The sequence below is a fragment of the Agelaius phoeniceus genome, chromosome Z (genome assembly GCF_051311805.1).
Source record: "Agelaius phoeniceus isolate bAgePho1 chromosome Z, bAgePho1.hap1, whole genome shotgun sequence".
Lineage (NCBI taxonomy): Eukaryota > Metazoa > Chordata > Aves > Passeriformes > Icteridae > Agelaius > Agelaius phoeniceus.
The window spans coordinates 83,239,366-83,260,532 of record NC_135303.1 but is presented as its reverse complement, the minus strand read 5'-3'; the positions used below and the strand labels follow the sequence as shown (position 1 = coordinate 83,260,532).

Sequence of the window (21,167 nt, the reverse complement as noted above, 5' to 3'; positions counted from 1 at the left end):
TACACAGAAGATGTGTGGTGAATGATGTGTGAATCCTATTGGAAAAAGCAATAACATGGAATTTTGGGGCCATGGGGTCAAAACTTCCCTCCTTCCCATCACGGCATGTCACACCTAAAGAGAGACTGCTGGCTTTCTTTATGTATTTGTCCAGCATCAGGCACGGCAAGTACCAATGGTGCATGGATTCTCTCTCTGTGGATTGGAATAGAAACTAGATTTCTCATTCTTATTACGCTATTGGAAGTGTACTAAGCAGTCTGGAAGCAGGACAATGAAATAACAACAGATAAAAAGTAGCAGATTCCAAATACTTTTAAAATAATCTTTTTATGGTTACTCTGTTCAAGTGGATAGTCAAGTTAAAAAGGCTCCAGACAATTTTTTATACAGAGGAAAGTAAAACTTTATTCACAATGCTACAAGTAGTTAAAATCTCATTCTTTTTCAAGTAGTATCCATTGATTTTAACCTTAACACCTATGGGACTAAATACCTGCCCACCAAAGAAACATTCAACTGGAAACTGTACTCCATAGCATGACCTGGAAAAAAGCAGGAATTTGTGCTACAGTCTCAATGCACTCACCTAAGCAATATCACTGAAGCAGTACATGAGTAGCCACTCATGCATGACATTTTAACTCTCAGCTGTCCAGCCACCTTTATTTTGCTCTGAATCAAAGCATGGCGTACATGTATTGTGATATTTTAAATTACTTTTTCATTTTCCTCTGAATTATTTTAGGAGAAAGTGTAATAATAAGTATAAAATAAATACAGAGAAAATCAGCTGGCAAGCATGTTAAGGCTTAGACTTCTCAGAAGTAATTTAAATTTATAATTTTAAATCTGTAATTTTAACAGTTGACAACTGACTTCCTGAAATGGATTAATGGGGTAAGATCTAGTTTGTGAGAGCCACAACCATTTTATTCTTTTTCTGTAGCTTCTATTTGATAAATTATCTATTTCTTATTTAGTGTTCTAGTAGCATGTTGTTCATCAGTATGCTTTAGTAGGGAACAGCCATAATTTTTTTGATAGAACCTACTCTAAAGCACCTGGTTCACTGCTGAGAAGTGCAAGGTCATCCAACAATTTCAGTTCTGTGGCTGCAGCACTAAACAAAGGTCTCCTGTAGGGTTGTGTTGAACAGCACTGTCCTCACCTCTGGCACAGAATTTAGCCACCTCTCTAGGGAACACTTTGTCCTCAGTAGCTCCATGTGGACTCTCAGTTATCCCATGTAATCCCATGTGGGACAGTCACACCTGCCTCCAGCATTCAGGAGGACATTGTATATAATAGAGGAAGTTGTATATAAGAGAAGTTTTTCAAGGCTGCAGAAGGAGGCTGGATGAGTGAGGTTCACTGGAGGTTACTGATTAGACAAGCTGTAAAAACCTCTGGAAATGCCTTGAATTAAAACCAGTTGGAAGCTGGAAGAGCATTACAAAGAAATCTGATTTGACTTATTCCTCCTTAGGCATGTAGGCCCTGCTGAGAGCCAGCACAGGGACTCAGTCCCTTGGTCAAGTTCCTACAGTCACTTTTGTGTTACTAAGAGAAAAATAAATATGCAACATGACTCTAGAATTAAATACATATGGTTTTCCTGCACTGCACTTTGTTGTGATTTTGCTGTCCTCAGAAGGATGACTTCTGGTTTCCCCTGCAGCACAGAATGCTGTGAGGAAGCATCACAGGCTGTCAGCACACAAGAGCTTTTCTGCCTGGTCTGCAGAAGAGTTTGGTTTATGTATGACATTGTGTAGTCTGCTTAACAATAAACAAATTCCCCTCTCTCACTTTCAAGAGCAGGTCTGAATAATGTTGTCACTTAGAGCAAATGGCATAAATTGAGTTAACTGGGAATTTTTTAATTGATAGTACAGTTTATGTGTCCCATGAAAAAACACCTCAGTGTGTATGGGTAGCCCCAGCTCTTAACTAGTCAAATAATAAAAAGTTTGGTCTACTTTCAATTGATTTCCTGGCAATCTACAAAGAATTATGAAATGCAGCTGGTACACCATGATGCAAGCACAAAGACCTAAATCCCACAGAAGCATCACATACTGCTATGAAGATACTTGGAAACAACTAATAAAACAAATACACAGAACTTTTAACATCAAAGTTTCATGAAATTCACTGGTGGCAAATGCAACACCATGAACCCCAAGGATTCATTGCTTCAATTTGATTCTGATTTAACTAGAATTACTAGACTGGTGTACCTTTGTGAACAGCATGATAAACAACTTTCAAAGACAACAGAAGACAAACCAAAGTACCTAAAGCACAAAACAAAAATCAGTATTGATCTCTTTCAGCAAATCTGTGCCTGTTATACAAGCCCACAGTTCTGCAGGCACCTGGAATGTTTAGTCCTCCTTACCCTACTAAATGCTAAAATGGCAGCACAGAATGGTAGCACAGAAAGACCAGAGATGAATATAAAGACAATGTTATGAGAAAGGAAAGAATTATTCCCATGTGATCAAGGAATTAAGAGAACTGCACTTCACTCAAAGTTATAAATAAGAAGGAACATAATAAAAAATGCCAAGTACTGTATTACAAAGAAAGTATAAAAATTAGTTTTAGAAGTAAGCATTTCCACTCATCACCTCTCATAAAAAGGAGGTGTACAAAGGTGTATTAAAGAAGGTGTACATAAAGGTGTATTAAAAAATACTGAGAAATAACATCTAAAGGCTCTGCTAGTTGTTTTTGGAACACACAGTAATTCTTCTTACCTCACTTGCACTAAGGCAAGGATACAGTTTCAAAATAAAAACCTATATGGTCTTCAGGCACACCCATACCCAAATTGAACAAAAATAATATCTAAATACATGAGAGAACAATCTCTGCCAGCACAGACTGCTCAGTAACTTGACTTAGAAGCCTCTCAGGATGGCTCACTTCTGATTTGTTTATTATACAATTTCTGGCACCTTGCTCTGCAACGCATGGCAGCCCTCACCACGGCACCATGGAAGGCCGCGGATGCCACGCCAGCCTGGCATCAGGAGCAGCTCCCTTTGAGTAAGGATGCTGTTCACCACCCCCAGAGCCCCCAGAAGCTGTTACCTGGGCGGGCAGTCCTGCTCGTGGCACTTCTTGTGCCGCCCCTTGGGCTGCGTGGCTGGGTCACAGAAGGAGTTTTTGACGGCTCCGCTCGCCCTCCGCACGCAGCGCGCAATCTGCCGCCGCAGCCCTGCCAGAGAGACAGACACACAGAGAGAGAGAGAGAGGAGCAGTCATCCCTGGGCTGGATGGACTGCAGGAATCCCCAGCTACGTGCATCCTTCAGTCAAGCTGGAAAGGTTAAGCAGAGCTCTCTTGGATCGGATCAGAGTCAAGTGACAGATTAGAAAGCACTTTCCTTAATGGCTTTGATAGCCTCAGGAAAGGGCTCCTGCAGGCCCTCGAGTGGGTTTAAATGGCTATGAAGGGTTCTCCAGTTACCCACACAGACGAGGAAACACAGCAGCATCAGGCTATTCACAGCAAGCTTGGGTTTGCTGACCTTTTCTCTGTTCATTGGGAAGGCTGCTTAAGCAGAACACAAACCAGAGCCACAGAATAATCCTGTGACTCTTAACATGAATTCAACTTTTAAGAAGTTTTGGTGCACATTTTGACTTTTTTTGCACATTTTGAAATCAATGATGAAAAATGTCTTCTATTTTCTAAGTAAATAATACGCAACATACAGCACAAGAGGCAAAGAACAATTATGAAGAGACACACAAAAACAATTCACACAAACCATTTGGGTCATTTCTTAACATTTCCATTTATACAAAACTCCATTCATTTAACAGAAAGAAACATGAATCAAAATATTACACTAACCTAGTGTGAATCTAAAGAAATCCAGTTTCCTGGAGCCTGCTTTCCCCATAGCTCTGCAATAATTTGAGGCAGATCTTTGGCTGCAACCCAATGTAAACAAAAGTACTGCAATATTACAGTTTGAAAGATTGCAGTGAGACTGATATAGAGGCATTAAAATAGTCCACACAAATCTTAAGGACTAAAAAGACTGAAAAGTCATTCATTAACTCTCATTAACTGTGCTGTTCATTTCATATCAATTAATACACACTGGTAGATCACTGCATCTCTAGAACTTTTATCTTCCTCCTGGGATGCACAGGGCCTAACAGCACTGTTATCATGGCATCAAGGATAAGTGCTGGGCTATTTAGCAGTATGTTTAGGAAACAAGCTTTTCCTTTCCTCAGGCCTCCTAATAACTAGTATGGGAAACTACATGGAAGATAAGTACAGCAATCCACAGAAAATAATTGAGAAATATTAATATATTCATCTGTATACTCATAGCATCATAAAAATGTTAAGGTTGGAAAAGCCCTGTGGGATCAACAAATCCAATCATTAATCCTGCATTGGCTCAAGAATATAGAAGAGAGTTTTGCATGCCTATTTGGGTCATTTCATAGAAACCAATGGAAACCTACATCCCTATTTTTTAACACCTGAGAACATCAGGTATGTGAGGAAATGCTTTCACTTTTTGATTACTTTCAGGCTTCTGACTCAGACATATAAAACAATTACTGACTACAGCACAAGATTTGATGACTGACTCTGCTCCAGTCAGATATGAAGGCTGATCTTCTAGAACAGTGATTAGTATCACCTGTAAGGGAAGATTAAGGGACTGAGGCATTCAAGGGTCCGTGGTACAGCTGCAAGACTGCAGTAAGCCTGGACATGGTGATCTCTTATTCATAGGTGACTTCAAACAGGAGAAAGCCTTTTGTCTCAGCACAGAACTCCCAGGGAGCAGTGCTCTCTTTTATGCCCTGGTATAAATGTGACTAGAAAATTCAACAATCTTTCTGCTAGCTGTAAACAAATCAGTTGTCAGAAATGTTTCTGTTACTTTCAAAATCATGATATGTTGCTGTTCCAAATACAAACAACAAGAAATCTTTTGCTTTGATAAATTTTTAGTGTCATTTCATCTGCTACAATTCATTTTAAAGTCCCTATAAACCTTTGCAAAAGTTTTGCTTTGAAGCTGTACATTCTCATAAAAGGACCAGCTGACATCAATGAACTAGTTTATTCTAATAAACAACCAGTTTATTCTAATAAACAACCTCTTATGAAAGTTATGTGAACTCCCACTGTAGTTTCAAAATCTCTGGAAGTTCAGCTCCAAAGCTAGAAGGAATATAGCAACACCCACACATATATGTAGGTTTACATGCTATGACATAGTGAAATGGTTTTATCAGTTTGAGCAAGTTGAACTAGAAAACACTGCAGAAGACAACTAGTCACTACTGACCCTGCCCCAGCAAGTATTTACAGTTATACAAGTTAGGAGGGTAATATCGTATCTAAGCCACAGATTAAAAATTCTAAATATACTGAAACCTCAGTAAAATTTGAAACCTAAAATTTTTTTCTAAAGGGCTTTGAGAGGTAGCTGTTTTCCTCCCCTCACCACTTTTATTTCTTTCTGAACTCAATGCTGATTAGTTCACCTGATATGTATTATCTCAGCTCGGTGAAAAAAAACCTTACAAGTATTTCTGGGAAAGATAGGAGAAACCAAGAAAGATAATCATCAGATCAGAGAATAACCTTCATTTCACTAAATCTGCTCAGAGATTCCTTCTTTTTCCCTGTGACACTTCATCCCTAATGCAGGACTCTTTAGATGTGAGGCTGACCCACAGATACCTTGATTTCTCACTTGGTTTGCAAAGAAAGGTACCAGTTCAAAGTCATCAGGGTGTGAAAGGCTTTTGAAAGAGAGATTAGAAATCTTTTTCCACAAAGCCCTCAGTTTGGGCTGTAAACAACAGAAATGAAGGATCATAAGCAAGTATATGAAAAGTGTATGAGAAAACATGCATATTTGACTTTAGAGCTCATTTGAACATGTAATCATCTGAGCTGTGCACTTAGTCTGCAAGGAGTTCACTTTGTATTTGAATGAGAAAATTATATTCTGTGCATGCACAAGTTATGCACAGAATACAAGTGCCAATCTTTACATTTCCAGTGCTATAAAACTCAAGACACACAACAGTCAATGCAAACAGTGACCTTTGTATTCTAAAACCAACACTGCAAGCTTAGGAACACTTGGAAATAATTTTGAAGAGTGGCCTTAATAAAAGTTGTAAAGGATTTAGAGGGCACGTAACAATTAACCCCCAAAAGAATCTTAGAGTCAAGTCCTTTAGCAGAGCTTTGAAAATCTGCCAATTACTGATACTATCTGTGGAGAAACAAAGGTTTGATATTGGCTAATATTCTCCCTTAGTTGCAGCTGTGCTGTGTTATGCTTTTTGTTACATTTAATGCCACTCAAAACTGGTTCTAAGTAACAAGACCGAAGCCTTTAGACAAGCAGGAAGTATTTACACTTGTAATTCCAATATAACCCATTCCGTGATTATTTAAAGAAGGAATAATAGGTAGCTGGTCTAGAAAAGAACCTCAGTGACACATTTAAATTAATCTGCATGTAAAAAAGCTTACAGGCTCTACCTGCTGTCTTGAGAGCAGGCTCTGGTGGGACAGCTCTTGTCCAGAGGGTGCAGCAGTTTGCAGGACACCAGTGTGCACACATTCTGACTGCAAAGCAATTCCTTTCAGCATAAAGCAAATGGCAGGAAGAGATTCAACCTGTCCTGCACTGAGGACAGAGAAAGGGTTATGGCTTTTACTACAAATTATCCCCTTTGGTGCTTGTTTGCCATGAACTGGATTGCAATGTAACTACTTATCTATTTTCTACATTGTAAATGAATATCAGGTATTGCAGTGTGTTCTCCTTTTCCCTGCAGGAAGGATTAGGTATACTTGCCACAGAAATCCTTGATTTTTCTGAGTACTTTTTTCCATTCAGTGGTGTTACAGTAGACTGGCCAGAGCCACCCACTACAATAGGTGGGCACATACAAAGGAAATGAAAGAAGCCACAAGAACATTTGAGAACATATTCTGTTTTTCCACTGCAGTGGAAAAGGATAGGATCAGGAGAAGGATATGCATCAGGGCACGGCATGGTGCAACCTTGAGGCCAAGAATCTGGGGGAAAATATGTCCAGGGCGCTGCCCTCGGTTCATTCTGGGAAGAAATAGGCTTCACTCTATGGAGTTCTTATTCATCACTGGGACTTTTTCCAGGTACATTTCCCATGAATAAGGAGTTGCACCGTAGGGCTAAAATCACTTTTTTTTCTCTTAGGACTGATGAAGATTTCCTGCACCAGTCCATTGCAGCCCAACTTCTTATTCCCTAATGCAAATTTTCTTTCTTGGCTCCAGAAAGCATTTGATTGTATTATCCTGATTTCTGTAGCTACCAAAGGCTAAAGTAGCCTTGGATTTATTGCTGTTTTTGGCCAGTGGTGATGAAAGGACCTGTGCTGGATCTTTTACAGGTCCAGGTTTGCCAAGAGAACAGAAGTCTAGGTAAGGATCAATTTCTCCCACTGGCTGTGGCTGATAAAGTTAGAGTTCATCTTTCTTGGTCCTCCTTTTTATCCTAAAAATATTGGTTTATTGTTTATAAAATGGTAATTGTAATAATCCTTAAATGCGATTTACTAAAATGCTATTCACTACTTGTGTTAGGCTAAATAAATACAGCTTTTCTTGTTTATCTCTCTGTAGGCTTATCTTCAATAAGACTTGTCCTGCAGCACACCCACAGCAGAAGATGATGTGCACTTCAGTGCACTTTTATCTTATAAACTCCTCAGAACAGTTCAAATGTCAGTGATTTGGTACGAGTGTGTTAGTGCCAACAGCAATAAGTTCTGAATCTAAACAGAGTGAACATTCACATGAAATCGATCGCATTGTTCACAGCCAGAAGGAAGTTTTGTGGAAGTCAGAAGGAAATTTTATGGAAGTCAGTTGGACATCAGGGAGAATTTCTTCACTGAAAAGGTAGTCAAACCCTATTAGAACAGGGTGCCCAGGAAATGGTAGAGTCACCATCCCTGGGAGTATTCCAGAAACAACTGGATATGGCACCTGGGGCCATGGTTTAGTTGATGAGGTGGTGTTTGGTCAAGGCTTGGGACTCCCTGATCTTGCAGGTGTTTTCCAGCCTTAGTGGTGCTATGAACAGTGATGCTGGTCCACATCCCCAAGGCCCAGAGCACAACCAAATACAATGTGCACCTGCAGAGAGCTGCAGGCAGATTGGCATATCAGATTTCCCCACTCCAAGTGATGCATTGGAGCTCTGTGCCAAGATTTCTCTGTTTTAATGAGCAGAGAGTGAGAGACAATACCCTGACTGCATCACTGCATCAGCAAACTACATCCTTCTTTAGACCTGTCCAGTTACTTCTCTAGACATCTGTATCTCAGAGGAAAGAAGACTACAGGTTTATTAATTTCTTTTCTTCTGTCCATTAAGGAATGCAGAGAACTGGTGAGGTGTCTGTGCCCTTCATGAACTGGGATGCACCTCCTGGTTCCCCCTCCAAATGATGTCACCAAGGCCATAATCTTGTCTGAAACACATGATTTCTACTTTTACAAAGGCAGTAAGCTCAAAAAAACATTTACTAAGAGCAAAAATGCAGCAAACAGAGGAAGTCAATTAGTAGATAAAAACTGAAAGACTTTACATACCACAGTTATCTATCTAAGTAACCCATGTGGCAGAAATCAAAGCCACATCACAGTCAATTAGCCAGAAGAGAGTACATGGGGCTACAATTTACCTAGAAACAGTTCTGGGAAAACTGCAGCTAATGTAAAAAGAACCTCAAAACAGCGTAACAGTCTACTAACACATTCCCCTCCTCTCCCCTTTTTATCACAACAATTTTTACATTAAATATGACTCAGAACTACGCAGGTATCAGAAATAACACTTACAGAACACAATTAAGCAAAACCACTTGTTTTGTGCACCTATTTAAAGAAAATGGTGGGTGCCTCTCCACCAGAAAGCACATCAAGTTTTGTGCTGAGAGACTCTTCTCAAAAAACACCCCAGAAAACAAATCACAGCATCTATCTAATCAAGCATACATACATATGAATGAACACACATCTCCATAATATGTTGATTATATATATATATATATATATATATATATATAAATATTTTTAAAATAATATGTGGACGTTATTGGGATGGGATATTGTACACTAGGCTTCTAAAAATTCTTCTTTTAATCTTATAAAATTAAGTCATAAAATGCCTTTTGTCCAAACCACTAAAAATACATTGTTTTAGTGTCTTCCCTCACAGAAGAGATTTAAAAACATTACTCCTGCAATCATCACTACTTTTAGAATCACAACTGGGTTTGTTACAACACTTGTTTGTCCTTTTTCTTTTCTTCCACAAAGCAGTTAAAAAAGCAGTAATTACCAAAAACCATTAACAATACTCTAGCATTAGAAAAGGCCTTTCTCATATTATTGGTCTGGTTGTAACACTGATCTTCTACTCTTTTCACACTGTACAGAATGGTCAAAGAACAATGTTATGGTTGTATCTCCAGAATTCTTTTACTGTCCTGTGAAAATCAAGAGTTAATTCAGACAGAAGGCTACAATTCCTAACCCCCAAGTTCAGACTTCCCTTCATATACAACATTTTCGTCACATTTTCAAAATTATTCACAAAATAGATGGATTAAAAAAATTACTAATGTAAAGACTTGGTCTCTTTATCCTTATTGTTGGTTTACTATAAATATTAACTTTATCTCATTGATGTTAGCTACTTCAGAGGAAGTTCTCCTGGTAGCATTTTGTGTGAGTTACCAGAAGCCACAACTTTCAGACCTGTTGTTAAATCCTACTTCACAGTCATCATTCTCCTTGTCTGGTTTAATGTACTGCACAGAACTACAGTATAACTGCAGTGGTACCCAAGCTATTGCCAAACGGGCAAAGACATGGAAGTTCTCAAGACTAATTGCAATTAAGTAACTATTGAACAATGGACAAAAAAGAGTTATTATTTGTCAAGGCAGGACAGAAAGGAAGAGTATTTTTTGTAGTTATTATATAGAAAACTCTTAATAGGGAAACAATAGGAGGTCATAAATTTGTATTGCTGGAAGGAAAGGCTATGGTGAACAGTATTGACCAAAAATTATGATGGAAAGAAAACTGTGCCTTCTTATTTTGGTTCACAGAAGCTGAGAATTTCAGGGCAGGTGTTTTAGAAACATAATGACCTATGCAATTTTAAATTGTTTTATTTAGAAGTCAAAATACATTATTCACAGAATCACAGAACGGCTGGGGCTGGAAGGGACCTCTGGAGATCACGTAGTCCCACCCCCCCACTAAAGCAGGGTCTCCTGGAGCAAGCTGCACAGGATCACAACCAGGTAGATTTTTAATATCTCCAGAAAAGGAGACTCCACAGCCTCTCTGGGCAGCCTGTTCCAGGGCTCTGCCTCATTTAAAGTAAACAAGTTATTCCTCACATTATTTTTGTAACCATGTGATCTTATTTCCCACCAAATGCAGATTTAAAGAACATTACCTCTTTGAGGATTACATCTGTAATGAAGGAAAACAGTAAGAGAAAAGGGAAGTGAGGAATTACCTCTTCCACAGGTAACACTGCAGGCTGTCCACTCTCCATATTGCCAAAAATACTCTGGCTCTCCAATCTCATTCTCATTAATTTCTTCTTTGCGTACAGTGTATTCATACTCGATTCCAGGGTTAGTTTCTTGAAAAAGCAGCTGGAGAGAGTGGTGTTTATTAGTGGTTTAATTAATAATCTACTGGTCAAAAGCTTTCAAAGTGTGAAACTGGAATAATTAAAGCTGCCCATAAGGTCTGCTACCAGTTCAGAGAAGCAGACTTGCAAAATTTCCACTTCTTTGTTGACAGTGGCATACATGAATTTTTCAAAGATACAGCTGTTTACCATGCATTTCTGCAAATACAGGTGAGAATAAATGGGTCACCATAATTGGTATTCTACTGACTATAAGAAAAGATAATGTGAAGTCCATCCAAAGCATCCCTATGCTGCTGATTAAGAGCTATTGCCTATCCCCATTATTAGTTATAATTTTACTACCTGCTGAAATAGCTGTTACAAAACAACCTCTGGGTCAGAAAATTACAGATGCTATTCAGATACTGCTTTAAAATTATTTTTCATTGTTTCTGAATTAAGAAAAAAAATTTCCAGGTCAGAAGGGGTACTCAAGAAATTCACCTGAGAGGGAGAAAGTAAACATCATTAAGGGGAAAAAAATACTTCAGCCACAAACTTTTACTCTTCTTCCCAATTGTGCTAAAAGTGAAGTCTGGGCACTCATTAGTTTTGTCTTCTCACCAGACATTCAAAGTGTGAAAGTAGTCTCCCATCACACCTCTAATACTTCTTTTGATTTCATGGTGGACACACATGCAAACAAGCCATGAGAGACACTTCCAAAGATCAAAAGGCCAATTCCAAACTATTTTCTCAGAACTGACAGAAACTGGTTATGTGTAAGTCAGAATCCATAAAGCAACATGAAAGAAACAAATCAGCCTCTGTGGATGTTAAATGGGTCAGTTTCACTTACCACAAGCTATTAACCCATCTATATAATGCTGTATGTTTTCTTGCTCTGTGTAAGCTGTCACTGTTGCCAGCTGTCCCTAGCTCTCACTGTTCACAGCCTCACATCAGCTCCCTTTTTGTGACAACTTATTTTTCATCTGGATCTGGTTCACATCACAGCCATGAGTTGGTGCAAGAAGTTTGGGCAAAGGACTGACCAACTAGGGGCAGCACAGGATTATATCAGCCTTTAACAAATATTGGAGTACTATGCAGGGTTTGAGTTCTTAGGCAGGATGAACAACCCTCAAAAGCAAAGTGCTTATTTCTCTCCAAAACAGCTCAACTGTTTCTTTTTTTTTCAAGACAGCACATTAATAGTGTTTTATATACCAATATACATATTTTCCCAGCCCCAGCTCCAGAGCCCCAGCACATTCTGCTGCCATGCAAGTTAGCAGGTTCTGCTCCTGATTTCCTCTTTACCTGAATCCATATTGATTCATTGGTGGGTCCTGGAGCAGTCAGATTTTCTAGATCCCCTGTTCTGTCATACTGAAATATTGTGCCTGCCACTTTGTATTCACCATTCCACTGGATGATAAAGCCTCCATTCAGGTAGTATTTTTCTGGGTCTTTGCTTCGCACAGCAAGGAAATTTCCTGATTCTGTAACTTCCATAACTTTGATTCCCCTTGCACCTTTTGGAATTAGCCCAATATCAACATATCCTAAAGACAAGAAAAATTAATGGAGGTGAACAACAGAAATGTCACTGCATTTTACTTATTTGTAAGATGATTAAAACAACAGCTTTGCTTGAAAAAATACACAAATGTGCTGTCACAGAGCTTGTATTTCAGTTTGTTAACAGTGTGACTTTCCAAGTCAGGGTTTCTAGTATCAGTTGGGGAATAGTGTTTAGGCAATGCCAGTGGCATTTGTAAGGGATGTGGAGGTGAATGACTTTCAAAGCTGTGCCAGGGGAAATCTACTCCACACATGAGCATCAACATTTCCATAACCATGCCCAAGGACTCTGGCATACTGTAATCTGGAGAAATGCCAGGGAGTTCCTGCCTGTTGTGAGAAAGGTTTTTTTCAATTTGCAAAGAACATTTTCATCTGTACACAATGTACAGGTGTGCACAGAATTCCATGTATCTTCTCTTAAGCCATTTAAATTCTCTGTGACTGTTTGCCCTACAACAACAAAATAATGTTATTCAAATGCCTAAAATTACTACTATAAATTCAGCACTTTTTTGTAAACTACCAATCTTCATAACAAAGTTCAAGGGCTCTTCATGGATAGTTATTTGTTTAGGGATTTTTGGTTTGTGTGTTAAGAATGACCCAAAGCATCTATTACAGAATTCTGTTCACATCACAGGCAACATGTGACACCAGACACTGTGCTTCTCACCTTACAGGAAGCTGCTATTGTTGTTGCTACTAAATTGTAAAAATAGGAAGTTCACATAGATACTTGAACACGAACACAGGGAGCTTTCTTGTTCCTGCCCCTAGCTGAGCTCTAGAAATTAGATGGATAACATTGTTACAAGCTGGACCACTGTGAGTGTGAGCTGCATTTTGTGCTGGTTTACTTCAAGACTGGAACATGACTTCCCCAGTTCTCATCACACCTTTCTGAGGTCATGAATTAAATTCTTAGAGTCACATCCCGTTCACCTTTCTTGTGAAATGAGCTTTTCACCTTTGATTACTCACTCACATGAGTGAGATAAACCACACTGGGCATGCTAAGCAATCTTCAGTATCAATGTTCTCCCACCAGAACTATTTATGTGCTGTACAACAACCTGCTGCTGTAAATAAGTGCCCAAGAGTCTTTAATATCTGATTTTCTTTTCAGCTCTTTTGTGGTATAATAAATATTGGTTAAAATATCCTATGCTGATTGTGGTGCAAAATAGAATCTGTCCACTTCCGGTCTTTCCTAATTAGATGGATAATATATAACAATATATATGGATTTCCAGTGATTGATGTTTAAGAAGGAGCATTTTCTGAAAGTTACCTTCTGCAAGTCTCTTTGACTGACTGTGGAAACTGAAACAGTTTTTTTCTAAATTAATCAATTTTTTCTAAGTGAACAAAGTAAGAAAATCTGGAAGCTCACTTCTATTATTCAGGAAATCAGTGGTCTAGGTCTACTGTAAGTAACCAAGTCTAATGATTCTCCCAAATGTTCTATTCATTCAGTGAAGAGAAGACATGTTACAAATACAGTGTGTGATTATGTAACTAAAGGCTTGATTAGAAGGCATACTTACAACCAGGACAAATTAACACAGCATGGAAAATCTTAATTATGTCACATCCTGGCAGCTTGGCTTTGAAATGTTGGTGTCCTTTTACAGTAGGGTTGGGTTGGTTGGGTTTTTTTTTCTATTTAATTAGAATAACATTTGTTCAAAACGCAAAGCATAAAAACTATAAGACAATTAGTATTCTATTGCAACACAAAAACAAGTATATCCTTTCAAGATTTTGCATAGTTATTTTTGTCTGAATCACCTGCTGCTGCTCATAAACCTTATTTTAAATTGCAACTGTCTGGTAAGGGAAGTTACCATTCGTTCAGTTACATTCATTCATATCATCTTCTGTCTTCTCCCTGGCCCTCCCCACCAGCTAAATCACTTCCTGATTTCCCAGAGCCTCTTGCTGATTCCCAATAAACATTATCTGATTTTGAAAGGAAAGCTAATCAGCAGCAAGCTTTTGAGCTTGTCACTCAACATAGTAAATTTTTGTTTTAAAATTCTGTGGATGGATATTATGGAATTGTTCCTGGTTATGTGGTTTCATTTGATAAGGATCTAGAGATCCAAGATTCAGTAACAGTCAAGTTGTCAGCTGTCTTACCTACACTGGGCTCATTAAATCCTGGAGCAACCTTATGTGGGTGCTTCTGCACACCTGTGAACTGGCAACCCTCAGATGCTATTAATCCTTCCCTTTTTAATTAAAATTAAATCTATATGCTCCCAAAACAGACATGAACAAATTAATAAAACCTTTGCTGTATGCAGAGCTCTACAAGGACTGAAGAACTTGTTTCTCCTTTCCAACTTCAGTGAGCAAAGAATAGTTTTACTCAGGGCATTAGCACAGCATTGCAAATCAAATGATGACCAGATCTGACTAGGCACAGAGCATGCATTTTTTCTGGCAGAAGCATGATTCACTGATAACATGATAACACTGATTCACTGATTCACATGATAACACCCATTTACAATTTCCCCTGCAGATGATCACTCAGTTTTCAACAAGAACCACTTTCAATCATTTTTACGTAGAGAAATGATTTCAGCAATGGAAGAATTTAAAGAAGGAATCCAAATTACCAAATCCTTCACTTTGATTAAACATCATCTTCACTGTACGACAAGCAGAGCCATCTCCCAGGCAAACTCCACACTGGTCTTCTGTTGCGTTGGAATTTATCTCATAATCACAGCCAACAGCCTAGAAGGAAAAAACAGTGTCAGAATAAATGCAGCCTCCACAATGAATTGCTCAGAGCTCATCTATCACTGCACTTCAGAGCAGGGGAGTATATATCCTGTATAGTGTATTACACCAAGGTGAAAAACAAACCAACCAACAATAGCAATCACCATGTCACAAAACACACAGTAGTGACTGGTCATTTGAGACACAAATGTGCCACCCAAATGGCCTCATTATCTGGGACTGGCCACTATATCTAAGACTTGTGTCTGCTTTCTTATGTCATAGAGCCATCCACAGGTTCCTGGGAATGCAATGCAGTAACAGAACTGAAATCTCTGCCAGCTTTTTGCGGCCATCTCACAGCAAAGGACCTCTACTACAGTCAACTCCTCTGGCAAAGAGAAACTATTCAGTAAGCATGAAGTTTTACATTAATGACTCTCCAGCTTGCCAGCATAAGGGCATAGGTCCAGACACAGTGGGTCAAGTTCTAGCAAAAACTAATTTTCCAGTTTATGCTTGCTACAGGAAGAAAGTCAGACTAAAATGTATTCATCCTGAGTCAGGAAAATATTTCTTTGCCCAACCCAAAAATTCTGTACTCTAATGTCTTTAAGTTTCAACAGAATTTGCATTTCGTTTTGGGATTTTTTTTCTGCCTCTCTTCAAAAACAGACAGGATTGCAGAACACAGCATAAAGTCCAACACTTTATGTTGTTAATAGCATCTAAGATACCTGGAGGCCTGTGATGAATAGCTAGGAGCCTGGTAGTATATCAAGGTTTTGTCTTGATTTGAGATAGGGGATACAGTATCATAAAATCACCCCAAAACCCATTTTCTCAGCTGATTTTTCTCAAAATAAGCTTTCAGGTTCTATACTTGCCAACCTGTCTAGCACCCTCTTGATGTATGAAAATCTGATATATGAACGTCTTTCGACGTTGATCTTATTTCATCTTCAGTACATCAGCTACTGTGTATTTCTGGAGGATTCTAACAGGAAAATCCATCTATTAGACTAACCCAGGTATACAGGCTCCTGCATTCCCTCGTGTTTTTCTATCATTTTCAGCTTAAGAAATACCTGAACATTTGTCTAAGTACCAATGATTTAATGAACAATTAGAGAAACTGTGAGAAATAGAAGAAAGGCCTCAAGCTACAGATGGTGCCAAACTGCATCACTTAAAAGATTCTGAAAAGAGATGCATCCATCACTTACTGCCAATTCATATCCAGCACCTTCCACACCAGCTCTGAAAAGTCAGAGCCATGTTAAAAGTTCTGCAGCAGCCTTAGCTTCTCCCTCCTTTCAGCAAAAGCCACTTTCAAAAAATGAAATGTTTTGTAATGTCTTGCACACACTTATGAGCAGTACAGAAGGTTACAGAGATAACGATATGTTAGCAACTTTTTGCATCCAAGTATGCAGCTATTTGACCAAGGATGGATTTAATCAACTATTCAGAATACACAGATGCCACTGCTACACAAACAGGATGTTTCTTTATCTTTCCAGGAGTTCAGATCTGTCTCTTCACCAGTTTAACACTTCCTAATAATTTAGAGAGGCTGAAGTGTTGCTGTTTTCTCAGTGATGCATTCCACAGTACATCTACTGTACTATTAGTACATCTGTTAATCATCTGCAAACAGGGAAGCCATAGTTATCTGGCTCATTATTAGACCGAAGAAATAATAAAACACTCTGGAGAGTCATCGAATTTGAAGTTTATTTTGTATACTATGCACATATATTTTTGAACAGAAAGGTGGGGAAAGTCTGAGGATGAAACTCTTGTGCTTTGTGCTTTCCTATTAGAAAATATGATTAATGACTGCTGGGAGCTTGTATTTTTAACTTCTCTAAAAATTACTTGTCTTCAAATTGTACATTTTTGCCAAATTATCATTTTCTGGTAGAAAATTCATGTTTTGGAAAAGGTTTCTGTCCTTCTTTATTTACTGTGCATTCTTGTTTGAGAGGCTGCACACAGAATTAATTTATCTATTTCACACTGTCAATCAGATACTTTCAAATGAATATCACTGAGCAAATTTCCCTTCCAAGTACTGGGGGGTGTAAAAACCCCCAAGGGTTTAACTAATTAGTTCTGATTAGAACAGCTGCAGCCCTGGCTCTAACTGAGATGGCAGCAACACAGTATCATCCCTTCCCTGCCTTTGGGATTGGCAAATCTGTGCTTCTGCATGGGCTGTACTCCACCAGCTCAGACCTTTCCCATTTGACCATTTCCTTTACCAACAGGTCTGTGGCATCAAAATATGGCATCACTGTGATGTGAAGGGAATCCCTTTGTCCCTTCCAATAACAGCAGCAGAAGTTTGTATTTCACTGTTCTTCTGATATATGAAACAGTTTGTATCTGATCAGACATGAGCTGTACCTACACATGCAACATTCCTACACATTCCTGGGGTTTTGGAATACTCAAGAATGAGGTAGGGCAGAAAATTTACTCTGCTATAGTAAATAAAGCCTTTGCTTTATTCCTCAGCCCTGGGGTGCTGCTGGTGCTGCCATGACCTTCACATATAACAGCAGGGCTTCATCTTACAAAGCCATTAAAAACCATCACAAAGCAATATTCTCATGTCTCAGAATAAACAGCATTCATTTACTCCAGATACTTTAATTTCCATGAACTTTAATTTCCAGACCATGTTTTCCTTTATTACTCTAGTGAATACCACATTATTTTTGCCATCCATTAGAATAATTTCAAAATGCGTCATTCTTCTTTTTACTTGCCTTCCTCATTATTCTTACTCTTGTGGATGCATTTTCTAAACATACCTCAAACTTTCCAGAAGATTAATATGACCCATTAATGGGCACTTGCAGTCCAGAACTAGATGACATTTGAGGTCCATTCCAACCTGAACCATGCTGTGACTCCATGATGAATTTCTGACAAACAGTTGCTAAAGGGGTTCTGGAGACTAAGGCAGGTTATAAAGCAGGAAAGAATATCAGCAGCAATTAGGCTCTGATTTTTTTTTTACACATATATGTCCTTGTGCACTCTTTGCCTGTGAACCGTGCTGTGTTACAGGAACCACTGTGTGCCATGGCATGGGCATCACAACTTAGCATCCCTCCCTGCAGCACTTTGCCATTGTCCCACTCACCAAGAGCCCTTTCTAATGCATCTGAGATCAGCTTTGTTTCTGGTCACAGCACACAGTGCAGAGGCAGATGCAATGACCTGAACTGCCCAGCTGAATGACAGAAGGAGAAACAATTTATTTCCTGCTGCTCAGTGACTAAAGGGAAAACAGCCAGAGATATTGGCCTTTTTCCATTTCCAGAGGGAGAGGCTTTTGTGTCAGATTGGCAGTGGGAGGCAGATAAAAAAAGTCCTTGCTGTCACTGAAGGGTATACCCTTGAAGGGCACTGCTTGAATATCCATTATGTGAATGCTATACTGAACTTTAAGGTCTTGTCTCCCCCGCTAAGTCTTCAAATAAAGAAAACATGTTTACTTCATGTTGGCCATGACATTGCCTTGAAGGGAGAGAAATGTGTCCTGATGTCAGTAATTTATCTTGTAATTTTTCTATATGGGTCTGAATCAAATGTCCTGTTGGACTAGCAGTGGGAGGAGAAAGCTGAACCATAGTGTGAAGCAGTGAAGTTGCTGCATAAAAATCCAAGTTGTGTAATCTGCTTTTCAGTAAGAGAAAAAATGGTTCCTTCCCTACTACACAGCTGTGTAATTCTCCAGTACAATGTCAGTCTCTCACAATCACAACTGTGAATTACCACAGATTTGCATGACTGAAGGTCACTTAGGCCTATCAAAATTCTGGGCAGGAGATGAATGGCTGTTAGAAACATCAGAGATGTTTCCAGATCCTCCACCCTCAGCATCTGCACCCTCCAGTGCAAAGAACATGTAAGCCTTCAATTTTAGATGATGTGATGGCTTGTACCTAATCAAAAATCTCCATTATCAGTGCCAAACAACCATACTCTGGTGGCAGTATCTTCACTCATTAACACTGGGGGAACAACTGACTCACCTAGTAAGAATTAACAGTGCAGTTGTGATGTATAATTTAAGCACAGAAATATAGGCTATGTGCTTTAAAGGTCTCCCAAATAAAAGGGGGAAAACGACAATTGAAAAATGAGAGCTAAGGCATACAGTAAAAAATAAACTAGTCATAGTATAGCTTGATGATTTGAGATTAAGTTATTGACAGATCTTATGAGATCTCCTGACAGAACTTTTCTTCTAAGGATCCAGCTACTTTATAGGCCAGGCCTTCAAATGAGTTAACAATTTTAACTTGTCTTTGATCCAACAAGTTCTAAAGGAATACCATGCAAACAACACCTCACTGTAAGCCTTCCTTCAGCACTGATGCACAGGCAGCACTTCCAAAAAACTAGGAGATACTGGATAAATTAAAAAGACCAAGTGAATCAGTGGTCTGTCTGTACTTCTCACTTGAAGATGCACATTGTGGCTTTGTCAGGCCAGCTAGGAAAGCATCCAGTATACCTCTCATGGCTAAAATGAAGCATCTCAATCCACATTTAACCATTAAAGAAAGACCAATTTCTCTGACAGCTCTGAAAAAATTCATGACAAACGGCAAAATCAGACTAAAATCAGATGAATTTAGAAGATGAAATTCTTTTTTGGATCTATCTATCTTGTTTTGACATACCCAGTAGAAAAACTCTGAACTCACTTGATAAAAAATAGCTACTCTACATGCCAATCACATGTGAGCAATTTAGACAGTGGATCTAATATCTTATTAATTTAATATTTTTCTCAATTTCAGACCAAAGTGAAGTGTTATTTTAGTACTCAGGACAAATGTGAAGTGCTCTTGTGAGATACAATTCTGAAAACCAGAATAGTGCTTTAATGCTCGTGAATGTCTTTTCCGTATAATTAGCAACATGTTGCAATCAAACTACAACAATGATGTGCCAGACTAATTATACTAAACCCATTTCCAGATTTATTCTCCAGGACCTGTAATGTATCTATTGTGTTTAGCTAGCTGGAATCAAACACCAGCAAATTAGCTGAAGATACACGAAAGAGCTTCTCCTCAGGTGTTGTGCTGGGTACCTATTTCAGATGAAAGCATGCTAACCTTCAATACTGTGAGCTATTTGGGTTATCTATTCAACATTTGGTCTCATGTTGCATGGCTATATTGTCCATTCTGTGATCCTGACTCCAAATGAATCTGTTTGCCACGAGATGTAAAGCAGCAGTCACCATGTGCAACACTGACAGCATCTTGCAGGGAATTCCTCAGAAACACTTTGGGTCCACAGAACTGTTAATGCTGAAGAGTATCTGGGCTCTACAAACTGCAGTTAGATTAGCTTCTCTTTCACCTCTGATCTCCCAGTTTGGATTTTTTTAATTGAGTCTTGCTATCTCTAAAACAGGTATAAATCTGAACTGCCACAGGCAAGGTATCAATACAGAAAGCATATGGAAACTAAAATTAATCACAGTGACCCCAGCCCAGCTGGGCTGGAAATCAGAAAATGAATGTTTCACAAGGACAGCCTTTCTGAGTTTGGTAACTGGTCTCTTCCAGGTGAAGGTCAAAAGCACTGCTATGGTATGCAATATCTACTATAGGTTTCAATATCCTAAAGATTTTATTCATTCTGGCTTGAACCATTCAAAGCCATCATAGTTCAAAGGCCCACCCCGGCTCTCAGCAAATTTAAGCAGCATCTCTTCACTGTGAACTTGATCAAGGTCTTGGTAACCTTTCATAAATGCAAGTATTGCAAGGAAAGATTAAAACACATCTTTTATTACTGGTCTCTGATGCACTGTCATTCTAATAAAATAAGTTTAAGAAGGGGGTGTACCAATCATCTATTAAAAATGTGAATTTTTCCATCACTGGAAGTCATTAAGAAAAGAATGTGAAAAATATCAAAAAAGGAATATAATTTTTAAAGGGATGAAACAGACAACTTCTTGAAGTCCCTTCCAGTTGCATTTTTATACAATTAAGTGGCTTGGGGCATACAACTCCCATACTGGATAAGCTAATATAGTTTCCACAAGTCACATTCTTGTTTCCAAATATGC

General features: G+C 38.7%; 1 protein-coding gene across 1 annotated transcript in view; it reads right to left on the bottom strand.

The window, feature by feature from the left end:
* ADAMTS12 (ADAM metallopeptidase with thrombospondin type 1 motif 12) overlaps positions 1-21,167 on the bottom strand; it is a 145,211-nt gene that overhangs the window by 24,449 nt on the left and 99,595 nt on the right. The window contains exons 14-17 of the mRNA XM_077171820.1: positions 14,943-15,064; positions 12,050-12,302; positions 10,604-10,745; positions 3,103-3,229 (exon numbers count right to left, since the gene is read on the bottom strand). Of these exons, the coding sequence (XP_077027935.1) occupies positions 3,103-3,229; positions 10,604-10,745; positions 12,050-12,302; positions 14,943-15,064 (644 nt within the window). The remainder of the gene's footprint in view (positions 1-3,102; positions 3,230-10,603; positions 10,746-12,049; positions 12,303-14,942; positions 15,065-21,167) is intronic.